General features: G+C 36.4%; 1 protein-coding gene across 2 annotated transcripts in view; it reads right to left on the reverse strand.

Annotated features, from left to right (window-relative positions):
* RNGTT (RNA guanylyltransferase and 5'-phosphatase) overlaps window positions 1–21,531 on the reverse strand; it is a 219,499-nt gene that overhangs the window by 191,708 nt on the left and 6,260 nt on the right. For both annotated transcript variants that reach the window (XM_057738725.1, XM_057738726.1), the window contains exons 2-6: window positions 19,907–20,016; window positions 15,054–15,157; window positions 14,877–14,965; window positions 6,954–7,029; window positions 5,568–5,808 (exon numbers count right to left, since the gene is read on the reverse strand). In XM_057738725.1, coding sequence (XP_057594708.1) covers window positions 5,568–5,808; window positions 6,954–7,029; window positions 14,877–14,965; window positions 15,054–15,157; window positions 19,907–20,016 — 620 coding nt within the window. The remainder of the gene's footprint in view (window positions 1–5,567; window positions 5,809–6,953; window positions 7,030–14,876; window positions 14,966–15,053; window positions 15,158–19,906; window positions 20,017–21,531) is intronic.

The raw sequence follows: 21,531 nt of genomic DNA on the forward strand, positions 1-21,531 counted from the left end.
CAGCAACTTCCCACTAGCTATCTACCTTACAGTTGGTAGTATATATATGTCTATGCTACTCTCTCACTTCGTCCCAGCTTCCCCTTTGCCCCCCGCCCCCCCAACCCTGTGTCCTCCAGTCCATTCTCTGCATCTGCATCTTTATTCTTGTCTTGTCACTGGATTCATCGGTACCTTTTTTTTTTTTAGTTACCCTTTTTAATCATAACCAAACTACTCGAATAGTCTGTACCAGTGTTCAAAAAAGAGCTAACATAACAGGACTACTTGCAAGGCTGGCCCCTGGATGGCATCTGGGAACACGACTTTCAGCATTCTCAGTCAACTGATAAGGCTGGTTCGTCATGCCTAAATCATTTGAACAGACAACACAGTTTATGCTAAACAAATGCTTTCCTTCTGGGATTCTGGAATATTGATACACGCTAAGCACAGGCTGCCTACATGACTAACCATAAATAAAAACCTTGGGCAATGAGACTCTAACGAGCTTCCCTAGACAGAAACATCACACATGCACCGATGCACTTCACTGCTGTGAGAAAAGTGAGCTCCACACGACCCCTCATGGGAAAGAGAAAGCATAAGGAAGCCTGCACATGGACTCCTCAAAACTCCACTTGTCTCTTTCCCTTATGACCCAACTGGATATCCTTAGTACACTGCTGTGTTAAATCTTAGCTGTGAGTACAACTATAGGCTGAGTCCTAGCGAACCTCCAAAAGCAAGGGTGGTACTGAGGACCCCTAAAACAACTGTCTCCTTCTTCTCACCTCCTATTAGCTACTTAAAATCACTAGTCTGACCTGGCCCTGCTGTACCACAGAAAATAATCCTCAGATGAACACTTTCTATCCTTACTGTATTTGTCCCCTCTGTGACTTATCATACTATTAAATCACCCACATAGATCACTACATACCTCTAAACTATTTTTCATATTTCTTTGTCCTTTTGTGCTACATCCAGGAAGAATTTCTTAGCTAGATCTTGCAGCTTGATAATTTTCTCCACACCTAACTTCAGTTTGCTATCCAACCCAACTACTGACTTTTTTCTAAGGTCTTTAACTGACTCTCCGTCATAATAGCCTGCCATTATTTTATGGACTGATATCCTCTCTTGTCTTCTAAAGAAATGTTCTGTTTGCTTTTTACAAACTATTCTCTCTGGTGCTAGCTAAAAAGAATGAGATAGCTCTGTATGTACAAAGAAAAGAGATAACTTCGATTCTTACCCTATATACTTCTAGATGTTCACATTTTAATTTTACAAAGAAAATTGATTGTATGTCATGTGTGTACACTTTTAAATTAAAGAGACAGATATATAGATAGGTAAGCAATTGGGGAGAAATTCTTTTAAGATAATAAAAATGCTAGTGGTAAGGTAAAAGTTGAATGATTATTTGTTTTCAAACTTTAATGTCAGTATATTATTTTTATAAATAAAAAACATATTTAATAATTTTAGTATCTACTAGCTATGATTTGAAAAGAGGAAAAACCTACCAAAATGCATAAGTCTTCAGAACATTCTTTTTTCATAACTCTACCTTAGGAAGCATAACCACAAATATTCTTGAAAATTACCATATCCTCATTGTCAGTCAGAAATCAAATCTAACTACTTTCTCCAAAAACACAGAAGGGAAGCTTTCTGCTTTTAGCAATGGCAGACTAGCTTATTTAGACCAAATTTGCAGCCATGAGAAAATGCTAGACAAAAATGTTAAAAGCACCTCTTTTAACATATCAGAGAATTAGAAAGGCAGTAAGGACCCGAAGGACCAAGAACTCAGAAGGAAGGGAAGCCCAGAGAGAGGAGACAGACATCTGGTATAGCTTTTCTCCTTTGGGATTTTCCTCTAAAGGCATTGTTTCAAAAATGGTAGCTGAAGGGCTATGAAACTCAACAGGACTTTCAGCATTTAACACAAGAATGGGAGAACAAAAATTGGAGTACCAGGCCACCAAGGAGGAGGGGTCCTCCTTAATTCTCCAAGTTTTCAGTTAGAATTTTCAAGGGGCCATATTCCAGGAATTGTGGTGAGTCAAAAACAGACCAAAACTGAAGTCTAGCTTTCAAATACTTCAATTCTTGACTGAGTTAAGATGTTCTACACCTAATCCTGTGTAGAAGCAAAACTAAATCTTTTCTGAAGGAAGAAAACAGGACACAGAGCCTCAAATTATTTCCACAACTTTTCATACATAATGTCTAGTAAGCAGAAACACCCAGGTATGGAAAGGAAAAGGGGAAAAAAAAAAAAAAACTACAACTGCCTAGAAATCAAAAGGACACAAGAAGAAAAACTAAAAAAAGGATCCAGGACTTCCTAGGTGGCGCAGTGGTAAAGAATCTGCCTGCCAATGCAGGGGACATGGGTTCGAGCCCTGCCCTGGGAAGATTCCACATGCCATGGAGCAACTAAGCCCGTGCGCCTAAAAAAAAAAAAAGAAAAAGGATCCAGAGGATACCCACATATTAGAGTTATCTGACCTAGGCTTTAAAATAGGCTTAATAGGGAGTTTCCTGGCAGTCCAGTGGTTAGGACTCAGCACTTTCACAGCCGTTGGCCAGGGTTCAGTCTCTGGTTGGGGAACTAAGATCCCACAAGCCACATGGCCAAAAAGTTAAAAAATAATAAAATAAAATAAAATAAAATAAAATAGGCTTAATAAATTTAAAAACCTAAATGACAAGATGCAGAATTCCAGCAGAGAAATTAAAGTTATTTTAATACTCAAACCGAAATTCCAGAAGTGAAAGTCAAATAACTGAAATTAAGTACTCAATGGATGCATTTAACAGCAGCTTAGACAAAGCTAAAGAGAGAATTAATACACTGGAATATAGGTCAGAAGAAAATATCCAGACTGAAAAAAATGAAACAAAAGGGTGGAGAATACCAAAAGAACATAAGAGACATTTTGAAAAATAATAAAATTTAAAAGGTCTATTGGATAGAAGGAAAAAGGAGAAAGAATTAATCTAAAACAGCATTTGAAGAGATAATGGTCAGGAATTATCTAAAACTGATAAAAAAAAAAATCCAATCATAGATTTAAGAATCACTGTAAGTAAGAAGCAGGAAAAATACAAAGAAAACCACAGGCAGAAACATCATAGTAAAACTGTTGAAAATCAAAACCAAAAAGAAATTATCTTCAAAGAAGTAACTTCTCAACAGAAATGAACTATGGAACTATATCTTCAAGATGCCAACCCAGAATTCTAGAATCTGGGTTTTGAAGAACAACTGTTCTTTAAAATGGGAAATATAAAGACATTTTCACACAAATGCTGAAAGAATGTGTCACAGCAGACCCACATTAAAGAAAATACTGAAGACAGCTCTTCAGCTAGAAGGAAAACTATGCAAATGGAACCACAAAAATACAAAAAGTAATGAAGAGCACCAGAAAGGATAAATATGTGGGTATATCTAATGAATATTAACTGCATGATGATGATGATGGTGATGTTTTATGGGATTTAAAGCATAGAGAGAACTGAAATACACAATACACAAAGGGCAGGAAGAGATCAATGGACTCAAAAGTTCTCGGATTCTAGCATTATCTAAAAAGTGGCTTAAGTACTAACATTTACCAGACTTCAGCAGTCAAAGATGCATACTGAACTCTTGGGTAACCACTAAAAAAACAGTAAAGGAATGTATAACAAGCAATGGGATGGGGTAACAAAACAATAAAAACAATTAAACACGAAAAAGGCAAGAAAAGAAGATAAAAGGGACCATCCCTCAAGTGGGATAAAAAACAACAACAAAATAGTGAGACAGTTAAGTTTAAATTATATCAGAAAAATAAACGTACATAGACTAAATACTCCAGTAAGGTAAAAACTGTTAACTAGGTAAACAAAGCCCAGCAACATGATGCTTATGAGATTCATACTTTAAATAAAGGACTAATAAAGGCTGAAAGTAAAAAGACAGATAAAAGGTCTTCCATACAAATACTATCCAAAAGAACACGAGTACAGTCAATCTTACTAATATCAGATATTTTACAATGCTAAAAGTTAAAACATTATAAAGATAAAATAGTATTTTACACATATTTGTATAAACAAAATATCACCTCAAAATATATAAAGCAAAATCTGACAGAACTAAAAGGAGAAATAGGTAAGTCCACAATCATAGTGGGAATTTTTAAACACTCCTCCTCTTAGTAACAGACAAAACAAAACAGGAGAAACTAGATTTGGGATTTTATATGTCATTTATTACCCTAAAGAAACATGTTCATCTTGGCTAGTTTCTTCTTAATGATACTGGAGCTCATCTGCAATTGTAGGGACTTAATGGTACTTAATATTATAAAATAAATGTCATTTTTAAGACACTTTCTACTGGCGAAGAAAAACAAATGCTGCAAACTTGACCCCATTTTGTAAAAATAGTAACTGCTTGTTTTAAACTTTTACACATTCAAATACTAGACCATAATTCAAAAATACATTAAGCATATGCTCATGATTAATGTTATTCTTGAAAAATACAGTTGAATTCCCTCACAAAAGCGATAAGAAGGTAATCATCTATATGTTATACTATGCTATTAGGCTTTCTTTAGAATGTGATTCTTATTTTTCTAGATATGTGATTCAGTAATTTCAGATATCTAAATCCAGAAAATGAGTTAGATTTAAAAAATAAGTTATTTTTGAAATTATTTCCATGCTTCAAAATAGTTCACACTTTCAGTAGCCGCTGAGTCTTGAAGTTTGAAATGTATAAATACATATTAAAACAATGTTTTTCAAACAAGAGCCTTTTCTTTTAAGCCTCAAATAACTGTGTTTTATTATTTACAATAACAAGGCATTTTCTTCCTTGCCTCTGAATCAATGCCTACTAATAAATGAGTTGTGGGGTTTACTCCTCAACCATGATATCCCACACACCTTAATTATTAACTTTATTAATAATTAATTACCACCACACTTTCCCTAACGTTCCTCTTTGGCCTACACCATACGCTTGTGTATGTACAAGAACAACCAGCATTTTTCTTCTCAACATCTCTCCTATCCTCCCAAGAAAAGAAGGTAACGCCTAATGTTTTTTGTTAGGCCTTTTATTTCTAGAAAACTAACTGGAGTTGGCTATAGAAGAAATCAGAATCTTCTGAGTTTAACTTTACAGAAAAATATGAAAACATCACCCATGGAAAGGAGCAGAATTTATATGTAAAGTTATTTTAACTATGGGACAATTACAAAGCATTAATAAAAACTTTCACTCAATATTTAGCTGGACTCTCACAATACTTTGCAAAGAAACAGTAAATTCTCAATCTAACATCTAAGAGTTATTTGGTTTACCAAAGAAACAAAAGCAGGATGAATTTATATAACTGAAACTCTTCTTCTAAGGCAAAGATCCATGGCTATCAAGAGTCTTCAGAAGTAACCAGAATGAAATCACCTTATAAATCTAGCTAAACAAACATAGTTAGCATTCCATTTGTATAAATTCCAATCAACCTGTAGAAGAAAAAGGTAAAGACTGTAATAATATACTTAAACATTACCAGTTTTAAACGTTCTTTTCTCCTTTTGCCAAAGGAGGCACTTGACCCAGGTTCTGATTCCTTTTTTCCATCCTCGTCTTCATCTTCATCCTCATCATCCTCAAAACACCAATCTGGCAACAGAGGTGGGGGTGGTGCTTCCTCTATATCACCATAGCGACGAAAAAGTTCTTTCAAATAATCACCCTTATAAATTCCTGGTGGTCTGGCTTGAGCAAAGGTAGCAACTGCTGCTTCAATACTATGGAAAATAAACACCACACAATTTCTTCACTATTCTCCATTTATGCAGATTTATCAAAATTCACATATTATATTTAAGGCAAAGCATAATAGAGGTTTTATAAAATGGACAAATCACAGTCCCCACTCTCAAGGCATTCAATCTATTAAGAGACAAATTCATCCTGCAACACTTTTAACGTAAGTACATGGATATTTGCTAAACTCTAGAGGTAAACTGCAATGAGTGTATAGATGAGACCTGGGTAGAGCCTGTAAAGAATTTAAGTAAACTCTTCAAGGTTGAGGTCTGACTTAGCAAAAACATCAGTCAAAGAAATGTGAATAGCAATATGAAAATAAAGTAAAAGCATGCTGGTTTTTCAGGAACTTTCAACAGACCCAGGCATTAAGAGCATAAGTCATCAGAGACAGGTTGAGTCTGACATAGGAGTCTGTATCGTGTAGCATTACCTATCATGTAGAGCATCTGAAAGGCCAGAAAGGCAGAGCCAGAAGTGAATGCAGTAGACAACCACCAAGGATGAATGAAAAGGAAAATATACAATCACATGTGCACTTCAGCTGATTATATTCAGAGAAGGATCTACTGCATGAAAGGCTTTGTAAACGAAAGTAATTACCTTCAAAGTAAATGAGGAAATTCAGTTAGTAACATCCCATTCTCTAATCTCTCAAGATCTAAAGACACTTTACAAATAACAGCTGCTCATAAAGACATGCTGATTGGTTTAAACATAGTAACACTGTCCCAAAAATACCTTTTCCATACAGCACTTGAGTTTTTCCTCCAACTCAACAGCTGTTTTAAAAAGGTACTACTAAAAATAGTAACCTCCAAGGTGAAAACATTTATTACGAGAACTTGTCTCTAATTCTGTAAGACGTGAAAAAAAAAATGTGGAAAAGAAAATGAATAGTGTATGGGGTCCATAAGCACTCAAAGTGCTCCTTAGTAGGAAACACCAGGTAATGAATGGTTTTCTACAGAGTAACCAAATCTAAAATGAAAACCAGTCGAATCACATCACTCAAGGCTTCACCAAGAACCTGGCAATATAAAATGCTAAAACTGAAAAATCAATACAAATTTTTATCAATTCATAAATATGTCTTCTTCCATTATAACAAGAAACAACAAACCTCCAATCCATTTTCTCCACCAAGAAGGCACATATGAGGAAACCAGTGCGATTGAAACCATGGGTACAATGAACACCTAGAAAATAAAGCAGTTTTTATTTAAAATTAATAAGTCACTTCAGAGGTCACATTTTATTTTAATATCCCAACCTGCAATCAAAACATTTCAATCATTTTATAAAATAACTACATTTTTAAAGCTTGGCCCTCCTTTATAACTATTCAACCTGTCAGCTTAAATTGCTTAGAATATAACACAGCACTAGCTGGAAGTTTAAATATAACATTGATTTATTAGTTAGAATTGTTTCTAAGGTCTAAAGTTTTACCTTAAAACTAAAAGATTCCAAGCATTTTAAATAAAGAGGTATTTCATCAAACACACAACTCTACAGCAGGGGTCCCCAACCCCCAGGCCGCAGACCAGCACCGGTCCATGGCCTGTTAGGAACTGTGCCACACAGCAGAAGGTGAGCAAACAAAGGTTTATCTGCTATTCCCCATCGCTCACATTACCGCCTGAACCATCCTTGCCCCCTGAGTGGAAAAACTGACTTCCGTGAAACTGGTCCCGGATGCCAAAAAGGTTGGCAAACCACTGCTCTAAAGGACATACACACATATGCGCGTGCGCACACAAGCACACACGCAAACGCAGGCCATTTGACTGGATACGGAAAATAACTAACTCATGGATATACAGTACAATAAAAATAAAGTTCCCTAGAACAAACTGACTATCTTTACATTAGCTCGTAGTCTTTCAAAATAAACTTTTAGAAGAAAAACCTGCTGAGAAAAAGAAAATGATTTTTGTTGTTTTTTAAAGACATATTTAAGATCAGTGTGGTCCTGTCTCTATATTCTGAAAAGCTGCAAATGAATTTCATACATTCTAAAACTGACTGCATTTACAAATCATTTTAACTATTTTGAAAAAACAGCTTGGTGTACAGTATCAAATGATCACGCTTTAGAAAACCCACTTCAATGGCAGCACAATGTAAAACAGAGAGGGAGTATCGATGAAGCGAGAAAACTAGTAAGGAAGCCATCCCAGTAATTTCTTTGTGAGATGAGGGTCTGAATGACAAGGGTCACGATGATGGGAATAACAAGGAGAGGCAGGTGAAAGAAACATTTTAGGGAGAATCTGAGGGGTGAATAACCGTCAACACAGAGAAAAGATGTAGGAGTCTTTGGTTTTTGACTTGAGGGACTATTTGGGCAATGGCACCATTTACCAGGTTAGCAAGTGCAGGAGTTTACATCAGTCTTTCAGGCAATGCAATGAGTACAGCTGGACATGCTGAGTTTAAGGTTCTTATGAGACTTACAAATATTTGGAAATAAGGGTTAAGAGCTTCACAGAGAGATCTAGCTGGAGTTGTGGATTCAAGAATAATCAGCATATGGGCAACTACAGAGGGGTCTGTGGTGTGGACAAAATCACTAAGAACGGGTAAGTATCAACAGAACAAGAGAAGATAATTAAGGATGGAATCTGAGGAAAACTAACCTTTCAAGAATAAGATGGGGGATGGGAGGGCATAAAAAAAGACTAAAAATGAACAATCTCGGGGTCAAGAAAACAGAGAGAGCATGAACATGGGGTCATGTTCACCAGCAAAAGAGGAAGTTCCAAGACAGGAGTGTCCAACTGTTTAAATGTCACATAATGACTGGAACTGAAAGTCACTATTTGTTTAAGAGTGCAGAAGAGGACTCCAGATTGCAACAACATGAATGGGAATAAATGGATTCAAGTATCAATCTTCTGGAAATTCGGTTGGGAAGGGGAAATATAAAACAGAAAGGTGTGGGCTGTGGGTTTTTTTTTGGGGGGGGGGTGATATTTTAATACAAGAGGCTCAGGTTTACAGGCTGAGAAGGACCTGGTTAAATCACAGAGGCTGACAGTAATAGAGAACAATGACATAACCAAAATGAAGTTGAGACAAAAAAATAAAGAGATCAGCATTGATCAGAAAAAGATACCCCTTAGAAATAATTGCTATAATCACAACACTCTATAAATTCATCACCTCCAGTGTGCTGTAAGAAAAGCTGCTTAACTGATGTGATGATATACAATTTAAGAAAGTACCAGTGCTATTTTGATATTCTTTGTTATACAACTACGTAAAGTTTTAGTTTATTATGTTATACTTTAAAATATTCACAGATGACTGGATTTTTAAACTAAGATAAGGGTTAAGTAAGATAAGTTACAAAAACCTTCATCAAAACAAATCTCTACAGAAAAATTTGGAAGATTTGACTTTTTTTTTTAATTCCATTAAATAAGTATATTACAAATCTAGTTTGATTCATCTTCAATATTAAAAAGAAAAAAGCATTCTTTGGGGTTTTTTTTGGTTTTTTTGATTTGTTTCAGTTTTCCTCCGTTTACTATGAGAATGGGTCCACCTAGTGGTAAGTAAAGCACAGTTTATAACTAAAGGTTAGCTCACTATTAACTATTTCAAGTCACTTCTTACTCAAATTTGCCTTCACTCTCTAAGTAAGCTAATATAATGAAATTTATATAACATTTCAAAAAATATGAACATCAATCTACAAACTAAGGGAAAACGATAGCTCTTTTAAAATCAAATCAAGAAAGGAAACCCTCTCCCCAACAAAAGAAGAGAAAGATGAGCTATAACTATAGAAATACACATATTGGAATATAAGTATAAATTAGGAAGAGGTGACTTATAAAGAGTTGGTGGCAACATATCTTTTTAAATAAAACCTGATCTCAATATACACAATTTCCTTTCAATCTCACTAGTCAGATAAATTAATTTTTAGTATCCAAAATTTATCTGATGAGTCTAAATAAATGGTTCTCAGCTGGGGGTGTTTTGCCCAGCCCCCTCCCCAGAGGACATCTGGCAATGTCAGGAGACAATTTTAATTGTCACAGTTGGTGGGGTAGCACTAACACCCAGTGGGTAGAGGCCAGGAACACTGTTAAACATCCTACAGTGCACAGGAGAGTCCCCCAAAATAACGATTTATCCAATTCAAAATGCCAACAGTGCTGAGGTTGAGACATCCCTAGTCTAAATGAGCGGGGAAAAAAAAAAAAGACAGAAAATTAATAATTATTAAGAAATTATGTGCCAAATTATCTTAAATATTTTTATTTAATCAAAAGCAATGTTTCTTACCAAAATACACCTGTGCTACTCATGAAAATATACACTCACCAATCTGGCCCATGTACTTTTTTTTTTTAAGAACTTTGTTTTTGTTTTGTTTTTTTTATATAAATTTATTTGTTTTATTTATCTATTGGCTGAGTTGGGTCTTTGTTGTTGCACATGGGCTTTCTCTAGTTGCAGTGAGCGGGGGCTACTCTTCACTGCAATGTGCAGGCTTTTCTTGTTGCGCAGCATGGGCTCTAGGCATGTGGGCTTCAATAGTTGTGGCACATGGGCTCAATAGTTGTGGCTCGCAGCCTCAGTAGCTGTGGCACACAGGCTTAGTTGCCCATAGCATGGGGGATCTTCCCGGCCCAGGGATCGAACCCGTGTCCCCTGTATTAGCAGGGGGATTTTTAACCACTGCACCAGCAAGGAAGCCCTGGTCCATGTATTTATAACTAGAAACACCTAAAGTAATTAGAGGCATTAATTTATCTACGTATCTATTATACGTAGTCTACCATTTACCAAGAAATCAGCCATTTCTCTTTTAACACAAAACAGACTTTTTTATCTCTCCATTCCACAAAATTCTTATCCTCAAAAGTTACTTCTTTCTGTACATATAAACAAATGAACTATAGTTCCATAATCTCTTATTTGTAATCATAATTTCAAAAAATCTCTAAAAAAAATTAAGATTTTTTGGTAGATGATTTTGGGACAAAACCTGACCTGAACTGATGTAACCTTATTTATAGTCTATTTTTCCCATTTAGTGTGAATGAATATTCATGTATTTAACTGCAGAAATGTTACTGTGTTTAATTATGGAATGCTCTCTACACCCAGATTAACTCTAAATACTACTTTCCATTTAAAGGAACCAGGCTCCTTAGAGAAATAACTGATTCCAGGTCTGGAAAACATGTACTAGAAAACAAGGAAACCATCAGAGACGGATGGGGTGCTATCAAAAGGATACAGAAATCAACTTGAAGGGGCTCCCACTGGCCTAGATCGGAGCAACTGGTAACAATGAATACCAATTCATCATTCTGGAGATTAAGAAAAAAGAGAATCAGACATTTAACTTGCCTTTCCAACACAAGCTGCATCTCAGGATAATCAAACTGTTGAGAAAGAATAGTTCTTTACTAAAGAAGAATTCCAGCTAACCCATGAAGAGATAAGATGATCAGAAAAATCACTGCTTTGCAACCCCTAAGGAAATACTGGGTGAAGGCAACAACCATCAATGGATAATAAAATCATTAGGTAAAAGACAGATGAAAAAGTCTATAACAGAGGAGACAAGATGCTACCATCCGAACCCACTTAATCATCTTCGTACCAGACATGACGTGCTTCCTGATGTGGTGTGAAAGGAACCATACAAGGCCAACTGTGAAGTATGCTTGCCAAAATATATAAGCATACCTCTCAATTTAACTACCAGTTTACAGGACAAACAGAAGACAAAGGAAAAAGTTAACTAATACCATGAGGAAGCACCCAGGTAAATCCAGATAATGTAATACTTTATAGGACAAATGACCTGGTTTCTCCAGCAAACTGATAGTATTAAAAAAGAGAGAATCAGAGAGATTTAAGATAGCCATGTTTCTTGGCTATTCACAATTCATTTCTTTTATATTGCATTTTCTTTGTTTTCCAGATTCTTCTATAGATGAATGCTTCTTTTGCCTGTTGGATTATAAAATCTTTTTGTATACAAGAACATTAACTTTTTATGTCACATATGCTTCAAATATTGCTCCCAATCTGTCAAATATCTTTTTGCTCTGTTTCTGTTGTGTTCTATAATGCGGAACTTTTTTTTTTTTTTTCATTTTTATGTGGTCACTCTAGAAACCAGTGTAGCAAGTAACTAGAGATCTGGATGTTAAAGTCAGAAAATGGATTACAAACCTGGCTCAAACACTCATCAGATGCGTGACTGTGGGAAAACTATACTTAATTTCTCTGAGACTCAGTTTTCTTATCTGTGAAATAGGGATACCACCACATACTACACAGAGTTGTTATGAGGATTACATTCCTTCACTCCTTCATTCATTCATTTAGAGCTTCCCACCAAGTCTGCCAAGCAAATAATAAGCATTCATGAATTCCATCTGTTACTATTCCAGGAATAGACATTTTAATTTTTGACAGCAGTTTTCAAATTAAAGTGTACATAAAAATCACCTAAGACCCTTGTTTAAAAAAAAAAAAATTAGTTTCCTAGGCTTCCTTCTCAGAATTTTTGATTATACAAGTCCAGTACGGGGCCCTAAAACATACACTTCTAATAAGCATCCTCAGGTGATTCCGATGCAGGCGGTCTAGGAACACGTCATAAAAAATACCTGTTTATGCATTCTGCCTTTGATGATATACTTGGAATATCCTTTCTCACCTCAGAGTTAAATAAATACTGACCTATATTTCTCCTATATTATTATGGGTCCTTTCAAAAATATTTGATCCATCTAAAATATATCTTGAGACTTCCCTGGTGGTCCAGCAGTAAAGAATCCGCCTTGCAATCCAGGGGACGGGTTCCATCCCTGGTCGGAGAACTAAGATCCCACATGCCACAGGGCAACTAAGCCCGCACGCTACAACTATTGAGCTCTCACACCTCAACTAGAGAGCCTGCGTGCCACAAACTACAGAGGCCACACGCTCTGGAGCCCGCGGGCCACAACTGCAGAGCCTGCACACCACCACTAGAGAAGAGAAAACCCACAAGCCACAACTAGAGAGAAGCCCATGTGCCATAAGAAAAAGATCCCACATGCCTCAACAAAGATCTTGCATGCCATAACTAAGACCCAACACAGCCAAAAATTTAATTAAAAAAATAAAAAATAAAAATAAAATATATTTTATTATACAGTTGGCTAATTGTCTCAACACCATTTGCTGAATAATCACACCTTCCCCCTTTGATGTGAAAAACACCTCTACCACTAGGAAACCACTGTGGTTTTCACTGCTTTATCATATGCTTGGGTAACTGGTAGGGAAAAATTCCCTCATTACTTTTGTTTTTCAAAATTTTCCTGCTCATAATTTCGCCTATTTGGTTTGCTAAATAATTGTTTTCTGTGCTCAATAAATATTGACTTAATGGAGACAGTGGACTTTACAAATAGAAATTAACTTCACAGTAATTCTTCCAAAGTCTCACTGGGATTCTACTTGGAAATTACATTAAATATTGGAAATTAATTTGGAAGCAATGAATGTCTCTCCATTTCTTCAAGTCTTCTAACATCCAAGTACAATTTTCTTAATTAAGAACTCCTACATTTGTTAATAACTTTATTCCTTGGTGTTTTGTACTTTACAGAGGACAACTGGTTTAGAGTGCAAACTCTAAACTGTACTTAAGATCTTATCTAAGTTGCAACTCTTAGATCTTATCTTAGGATCTGATCTAAGCTGTAACCCTTACTACTGTGTGTGTGACCTTGAGCAAGTCACTTAACCTTCCCAAGCCTCAGTTTCTTATCATAAAATGGGGGTGACAATAACATCTACCTAATAGTATTGAGAAGACACTGAGATAATGTGTGTAAAATGATTACAGAGTGACTAGCAGCGAGAAAATGTTCAATAAATGTTAGCCAATATTAGTAACAATAAGACTGAGACTATTCTCTATATTTTCTAACTAGTTATTGCTTGTTTGCAGGAAAGTTGCTGATGTTTCCTTATTTATCTGTGTCCAAATATATCCCCTGAACTTTTTTACTATTTCTAAAATTTTTTCAGTTAATTCTCTAATGGGGAAAACAGTAGCTGCATAAAATTTAAAAAAAGAAGAAATGACAAAAGAAAATACATTAACAACAAGTTTTTAAATATTACCAAAAAAATTAAAAGGTAAATGAATTGGAAAAAAATTTCCAATACTACATATAAGAAATTAATTTATGGCATCTATCAGGCGAAAAAATTATTCAACATACTATGCTGAAACAAATGATATAGAAAACATTTAAATTGGACCCTCAATTCAAACCAGATGTCAATATAAATACCAGAAAGAACAAAGAACCAAAATTAAAAATCAAAAACCTTAAAAATTCTACAAGACCACTCCTAGCAACACTGTTTGTAATAGCAAAAAGAACTGAAAATAACCCAAATGTCACCTTAAGTAATTATCATTTCAAGAAAATTTATTTATTTGTTACTTTTATATCTATTGGCTGCCTTCTCCCACTTCCCCTTTTTCTGTTTTGTCCCTGAGCTATTCCAAGAGAGTGTACCTAGCAAAGAGTAGCAATCAATAAATACCTGCTGAAAGAACTGTCCATCAAGAAGAGAGTGGATAAACTATAATATATTCATATGATAGAATACTACACAGCAGCAAATAAACAACAATTACATACATCACCACGGATCACTCCCAGAAACAGAATAGTGAGTGAAAAGAGAAAGGTTCAGAATGATACACACAATATAAAACTCAAAGTTATAAAAAATATATAGTGTTTAAGATACAGTTTCCCAACAGTACAAATGAAGAGAGGCAATTAGGGCTTTATCATGAAAAATTTTTAAATTACAAAAACACATTTATTTTATATTTCACAAAAGTTAGTCTACTACTTTAGTAAACACTTCTTGGTAAAGACTTTAAAAAGAAAAAAAAAAAATTTCCCTATCAACTCACTTGTAAAAAAGAGAATGAAAACCCAATCACAAAATAAAATTTTCAACATTGGTAAAGAAAAGCCAAAAATACCTATAAGTTCAGGTGGGTTTCTTTCATTAAACCGCTCACACAGACGAATAAATGTCTCGGTATTCTCCGTTGTAGGGCACTCGCCATGTCTAGTAATACAGAAACAATTTTTTTTTAAAGAGATTACAAATTTCAGCGAAGGGTTTCAATATTAAAGAATCTTAACATATGACTTACCCTTTACACTGAAGTTTTATATATTTGATTCCTTCTTTTTCGATGTCATTTCTGTCATAGAATCTTGAAGTATTTGTCAGGTCCACCAATAAGCCCATTTTAACCTTAGAAGAAAGAAAAAAGGACAGATTTACTAATAACTGAATTTGTACCAAAACAAGTTGGCTAAATGGCAGTATTCCAGGCCAGTTCATTCAACTATACTGAGGGAAACTTTAGGTTCACTCTGCCAATGAACTACTAACAATGCAAGTATCACTTATCCTAGTCTTATTCAAGACACAGAATTTAGGCACTAAATAAAATCAATTAACCCCCAAACTAATGATGAAACAAGAACATAAGCAAAACAAACTCCACTTCAACACTACAAAACTGTACCTAAAAGAGCAAACAATGATGTAGCTTTCTGCATCTGTCACTCCACCTAGATTTACTAGGCTAGAACACGGATAGCATCTATCTGAAACACACCCCAACCAAAGCTCCAGGCACACATCAACCCAGCATACCAAGCAGCCATCACTACAGCACACGTAAGGCCGTTAAATTCAGAAGTGAGTACACAGGGCAAAAAGTGTGTACAGTCAAAATTCCCTTGTAAATCCCTTAAAAAATCAATAAAAAACAGTATACATGGCCGTATTTGTGCATCTCATTGAAGACTTACTCCCATTTCTCAGCCAGTTTTTCTTCCTGTATTGAACAAAAATCATTATGTTTTCTGTTGAGCAGTAACTGAAGTAGCTGGCTTGTGTTCAAGGGGCCACAGGTTTGAAAAATCTTCAACAACTAGAATCACATTCAGCCTCGAAAGATATGCACACCGGAACTGAGCCAAGTAAAACAACAGTTAATCCAAACATCTTCCACCTCATTCTGAAGCATGTACCTTCTGAGAAGAATGGCAAGAGAAACAATCTGTACTTTTCTTTAACATATTTCTTTTCTTTTTTTAAGCTCTTTATTGGAATATAATTGCTTTACACTCTTGTACCAGCTTTTGAGCTACACCAAAGTCAATCAGCTGTATTTATACATATATCCCCATATCTCCTCCCTCCCACGACTCCCTCCCACCCTCCCCGTCCTGGCCCTCTAAGGCATCACCCATCACCGAGTTGATCTTCCTTTGTTAGCAACTTCCCACTAGCTGTCTATTTTACAGCTGGTAGAGTATATATGTCTATGCTACTCTCTTTGTCCGAGCTTCCCCTTCGCCGCCCCCAACCCTGTGTCCTCCAGTCCATTCTCTGCATCTGCATTTTTATTCTTGACCTGTCACTGGGTTCATCAATACCATTTTTTTTAGATTCCATATATATGAGTTAGCATATGTTATTTGTTTTTCTCTTTCTGGCTTACTTCGCTCTGTATGAGACTCTAGGTCCATCCACCCCACTACAAATAACTCCATTTCATTCCTTTTTATGGCTGAGTAATATTCCATTGTATATATGTGTCACATCTTCTTTATCCATTCATCTGTTGATGGGCATTTAGGTTGCTTCCATGTCCTAGCTATTGTAAATAGTGCTGTAATGAACATTATGGTACATGTTTCTTTTGGGATTATGGTTTTCTCTGGGTGTATGCACAGTAGTGGGATTACTGGGTCATGTGGTAGTTCCATATTTAGTTTTTTAAGGAACCTCCAAACTGTTTTCCATAGTGGCTGTACCAACTTACATTCCCACCAACAGTGCAGGAGAGTTCCCTTTTCTCCACACCCTCTCCAACATTTATTGTGAGAAACAACCTGTACTTTTTAAATTGCTACTTTTCTCTTTTTTGCTCTTACTGCTTTTGAGTACCTATTGTTGAGTTTGCCTAAAAGAGACTGGTCTACATAATAAATCAACTATGTTGTTGCAGGGGGAAATGGCAAAAGCATTTAAATTTCATGCATCACCAAACAGACAAAATTGTGTGTTTCTAAAATATAACTAGCTGCCCTAATGTGCTCTATAGATTTCTCCAGATTCCTTAGCTCATGCGTGCATAAGAGACATCTCTGCCAATCAAGCAAGCTTTCCCTTTCCCAGGAAATGTATCTTTCATGGCATTTTTTTACAATTTGCACCCCTGGGCCTACTTCTCTTCCCACGTAGCTTCTTCAGTGAAGATACGTATTGCCAAATGCAAAGATTTAGATGCCATAATATAGCTTCTCACGAGTTAGAATTAGAACCCATTTTGTTTGTCTCCTGGTCCAAAATAAGAAGTGAATGAAAAGTGGAGATGAGCAAGAAAACATCAATTTTCTAAATACATACAAATACTTTAGCTAAGGAAACCAAGACACTGTATTGCTTGACTTTGCTGCCCTGAGCCCATATATATGTATGTGTGTAAATGTGTGTCTGTGTGTGCGATGTGTCTGCGTGAGTAACATGTTTGTGTGTGAATGTATCTGTCTGTATACACAAATACTCATATATATATTACATACACATAATTATTTTTCCTTATAGATTCCCAATCCCTGCAATAAGGATAATAATAGTGTCCACCTGACACGGCTGTTGTGAGATTTAAAGGAAGTTCTTACTCTGTGCCAAGCACTATTCTATGTGCTTTACATGCACTAACTTCATTTGCAAATGAGGAAACTGAAGCATGAAGAACTTATGTAACTTGACCGCAAAGCTGTGAGTGGCAAGCCAGTATTCAAATCCAGGCTAACCGGCTTCTAAACCCAAGCTCTTAGCGCCCTGCCTAGGAAATATTTAATGCTCTAAAAATGTTAACTATGATTTTCAATATGTATATTGACAATGAAAAAAATTAAAAGTCTATAAGTAAGCTAAAATAAAAGATATAAACAAAGACCAAAAACTACACTGAGAATAGGGATAAGTAACAGGTTATCAAAAATTAAGTGGCATTTTTACTATCCCATAACAGGAGACTTGCACTTCATGGGCATCAATATTTGCCGAACACACTAACGGAGCACACAGTAACAGACTACACACCATCAAGAGTCTAAGCTAGAAGAGTAACAATGGTTGGTGTTATGGGTTGAATTTTGCCCCCTAAAAACACATGTCCAAGTCCTAACTCCTGGTCCCTATGAATGTGACCTTATTTGGAAATAAGGTTATAGGGTCTTTGCAAATACAATCAAGATGAGGTCACACTGGGGAAACCCCTGGAGGTCCAGTGGTTAGGGTTCAATGCCGAGGGCCCGGGTTCAAACCCTGGTTGAGGAACTAAGATTCTGCAAGCCACATGGTGAGGCCAAAAAAAAAAAAAGAGAGAGATCATACTGGATTAGGGTGTCCTTATAAGAGGGAAATGTGAACACTGACACACACAGGGAGAATGTCAAGAACAAGGCAGAGACGACTGAGTTGCTGCAAGCCAAGGAACACTGAGGCCTGCTGGCAATCACTGGCAGCTGGGGGACAGGAGTGGAAAAGGTTCTCCTCCAGGCCTCCAGGAGAGCCAACCTTGCCAACACCTTGCCGTGGAACTTCTAGCCTCCAGAACTGTTAGAAAATAAATGTCTGCTATTTTAAGCCACCCAGTTTTTGGTGTTAGAGCAGCCCCAGCAAACTTCTACAGTCAGTATTATGTCAGAATAATATTAAAAATTACATTTCATTTAGAAAAAGTTTGGCACTTTCCTATAAAATTAACCATGCACTCAGCAATCATACTCTTGGGTATTCATTCCAGAAAGAAATGAAAACTTATGTACCCATGAACACCTGTACAGGAACATCCACAGCAACTTTATTCACAATACCCCACAACTGGAAACCACTCAAATGTGCTAAATGGTTACTTAACCATTCAGCAGGAGAATGGTTAAAAAAAACTCTGGAACATCCATGCTACTGAACACTATTCAGCAATTAAAAGGAACAAAATTTTTGTTGATTCATGTAAAAACTTCGATGGGCCTCAGGGACATTATGCTTAGTGAAAAAAGTCAATCCCAAAAGGTCACATACTGTTTCGTTCCATTTATAGAACATTCACAAAAAGATAAAATTACAGAGACGAAGAACAAGTTAGCAGTTGCCAGCCTGCAGGGACGGGGATGGGAAGAGGGTCTGAGTGTAAAGGGGTCGCATGAGGGAGTTCCTCTGTTGAGAAAGAATAGTTCTGTACCTACCATCATGAATCTATACATTAGGTCAAACGGCACAGAACTATACACAAATACACACAAATGAATGCATATAAAAAACTGGTAAAAACTAAACTAGGTCTACAATCTAGTCAAAGGTATGGTACCAATGTCAATTTCCTGCTTTTGATATTGTACTACAATCATATAAGATGTCACCACTGGCAAAAACTGGAGGAAGGGTTCATAGGACTGTATGTACTATTTTTGCAACTTCCTCCAAGTCAATTAATTATTTCAAAGCAAAAAATTTTATTTTAAAAAGCCACCTGAAGAACAAGAAAGGGATAAAATATGTTAAATCAATATCAAAAATGTTTTGTTGGGCTTCCTAGGTGGTGCAGTGGTTAAGAATCTGCCTGCTAAAGCAGGGGACGTGGGTTCAATCCCTGCTCCAGGAAGATCCCACATGCCGCAGAGCAACTAAGCCCGTGCACCACAACTACTGAGCCTGCGCTTTAGAGCCCATGAGCCACAACTATTGAGCCCATGTGCTGGAACTACCGAAGCCCATGCGCCTAGAGCCTGTGCTCCACAACGAGAAGCCACAGTAATGAGGAGCCCGCACACCACAACGAAGAGTAGCCCCCACACCACAACGAAGAGTAGCCCCCACTCACTGCAACTAAAGAAAGCCCATGCACAGCTTAAAAAGACCCAATACAGCCAATTAAATTAATTAATTAATTTTAAAAAATGTTTTGTTTCTTACCTTTAGACTCTTCAGATAATTTGAAAGCATACTGGGATGGAACCGATTTTCTTCAGCAACTTGACTGTCGTATCTTGGTCCTAACATTGTCTTCAGAGGTAAGAATCTTCCTAAACAACATGAAGAGAGGTAATAATTTTCATTAATGAAAATGTTCCAGGTTAAAACTCTATAATTAGCAATTCTCAAAATCACTTTCTTCACAATGTTTTACGTGGAACTGTTCATGAAATACTCTCAACCTATACTAGATGTTCAAAAGGCACTGCCTCGGAACTTTTCAGGACAACATAAATTCTAGAAATTGACAATCAAATAAAAGAGCAAAAGAAAAACTACCAGTGAATGGAACGTCCACAGACTCTTAAGTTCTAAACCACTACATTAAAAAGTTATTGCCTCGGGCTTCCTAGGTGGCGCAATGGTTAAGAATCTGCCTGCCAATGCAGAGGTCACGGGTTCGATCCCAGCTCCAGGAAGATCCCACATGCCACGGAGCAACTAAGCCCGTGTGCCAAAAAAAAAAAAAAAAGTTATTGCCTTAACCCTTTAAAGATACAGTGCTAGAAAACTGAAAATGAAGTGAATTCAATCAATTCTTTGAAATTCCTATCATATTTTTTAACATGAAATTGGAACTTTCTCCATCTTACTTTATCCTACATCTCAGGAGAAGGATCATTCTGAGAAGCAGACTAACCAAAATCACTCTCCAAACCACTATCAGTGATTCTCATTTCAGCAAGACTGACTGACTTTGGCCTTTTTTCACCATATAAACATAGGTGATTTTAAAACTGATTTTATGACTTCCCCTATTTTAGCTGATCTACATTATAAAATCAATAAGAATAAATATCTACCTAAAACAACATCTAAGTGAAGTCTTAACATCTATCCAGAGGCTTTAACCAAAATTTATAGAAAGATCATTTTTTTCTATTTTTATTTCCTGCAAAACCACTCAAGATCACCAGTAACCTCCATATTGCTAAGTCCAATGGTCAATTCTCAATTCTCAAACAACTGATTATTTTTTGACTTAAGAGGGAACTCTTGAATCACTTTTTTCACATGGCTTCCAGGATACTACATCCTCCTTTCCCCTCCTCTCTGTCTGGCCTCTCCTCAGCCTCCTTTACTGGCTCCTCCTTATCTCCCTGGCCCTTTTATGTTTTGTCCCAGGGCTCTGTCCTTGCACCTCCTTTCTATCTACACTTACTCCCTGTTGTCTCATCTGGTCTCGCAGCTTTAAAAGCCATCAGTGTGCTAATGACTCACAAACATGTAACTTCAGGCCAAACCTCTCCCTTAACTCTAGAATCAAATATCAAATTGCCTACCTGACTTAGTCTATACTTGATGTCTAACAGACATTTGAGACTTGATATTCAAATCTGAGCTCTCAATCTTCAAACTCCTCTCATGGCCTTCCCCATCTCAGCAAATGGTAACATCATCTTTTTTTTAGCAGCTCAAGCCAAAAACCTTTGGGGTTATCCACACTTCACATTGAATCCACAGGCAAATCTTATCAGATCTAGCTTCAAAATATATCCAGGATCTGACCACTTCTCACCACTGTTACCATCACCTCACCTAGATTATTATACTTCGTTTATTTA

This window comes from Hippopotamus amphibius, chromosome 6 (genome assembly GCF_030028045.1).
Source record: "Hippopotamus amphibius kiboko isolate mHipAmp2 chromosome 6, mHipAmp2.hap2, whole genome shotgun sequence".
In the NCBI taxonomy this organism is placed as follows: domain Eukaryota; kingdom Metazoa; phylum Chordata; class Mammalia; order Artiodactyla; family Hippopotamidae; genus Hippopotamus; species Hippopotamus amphibius.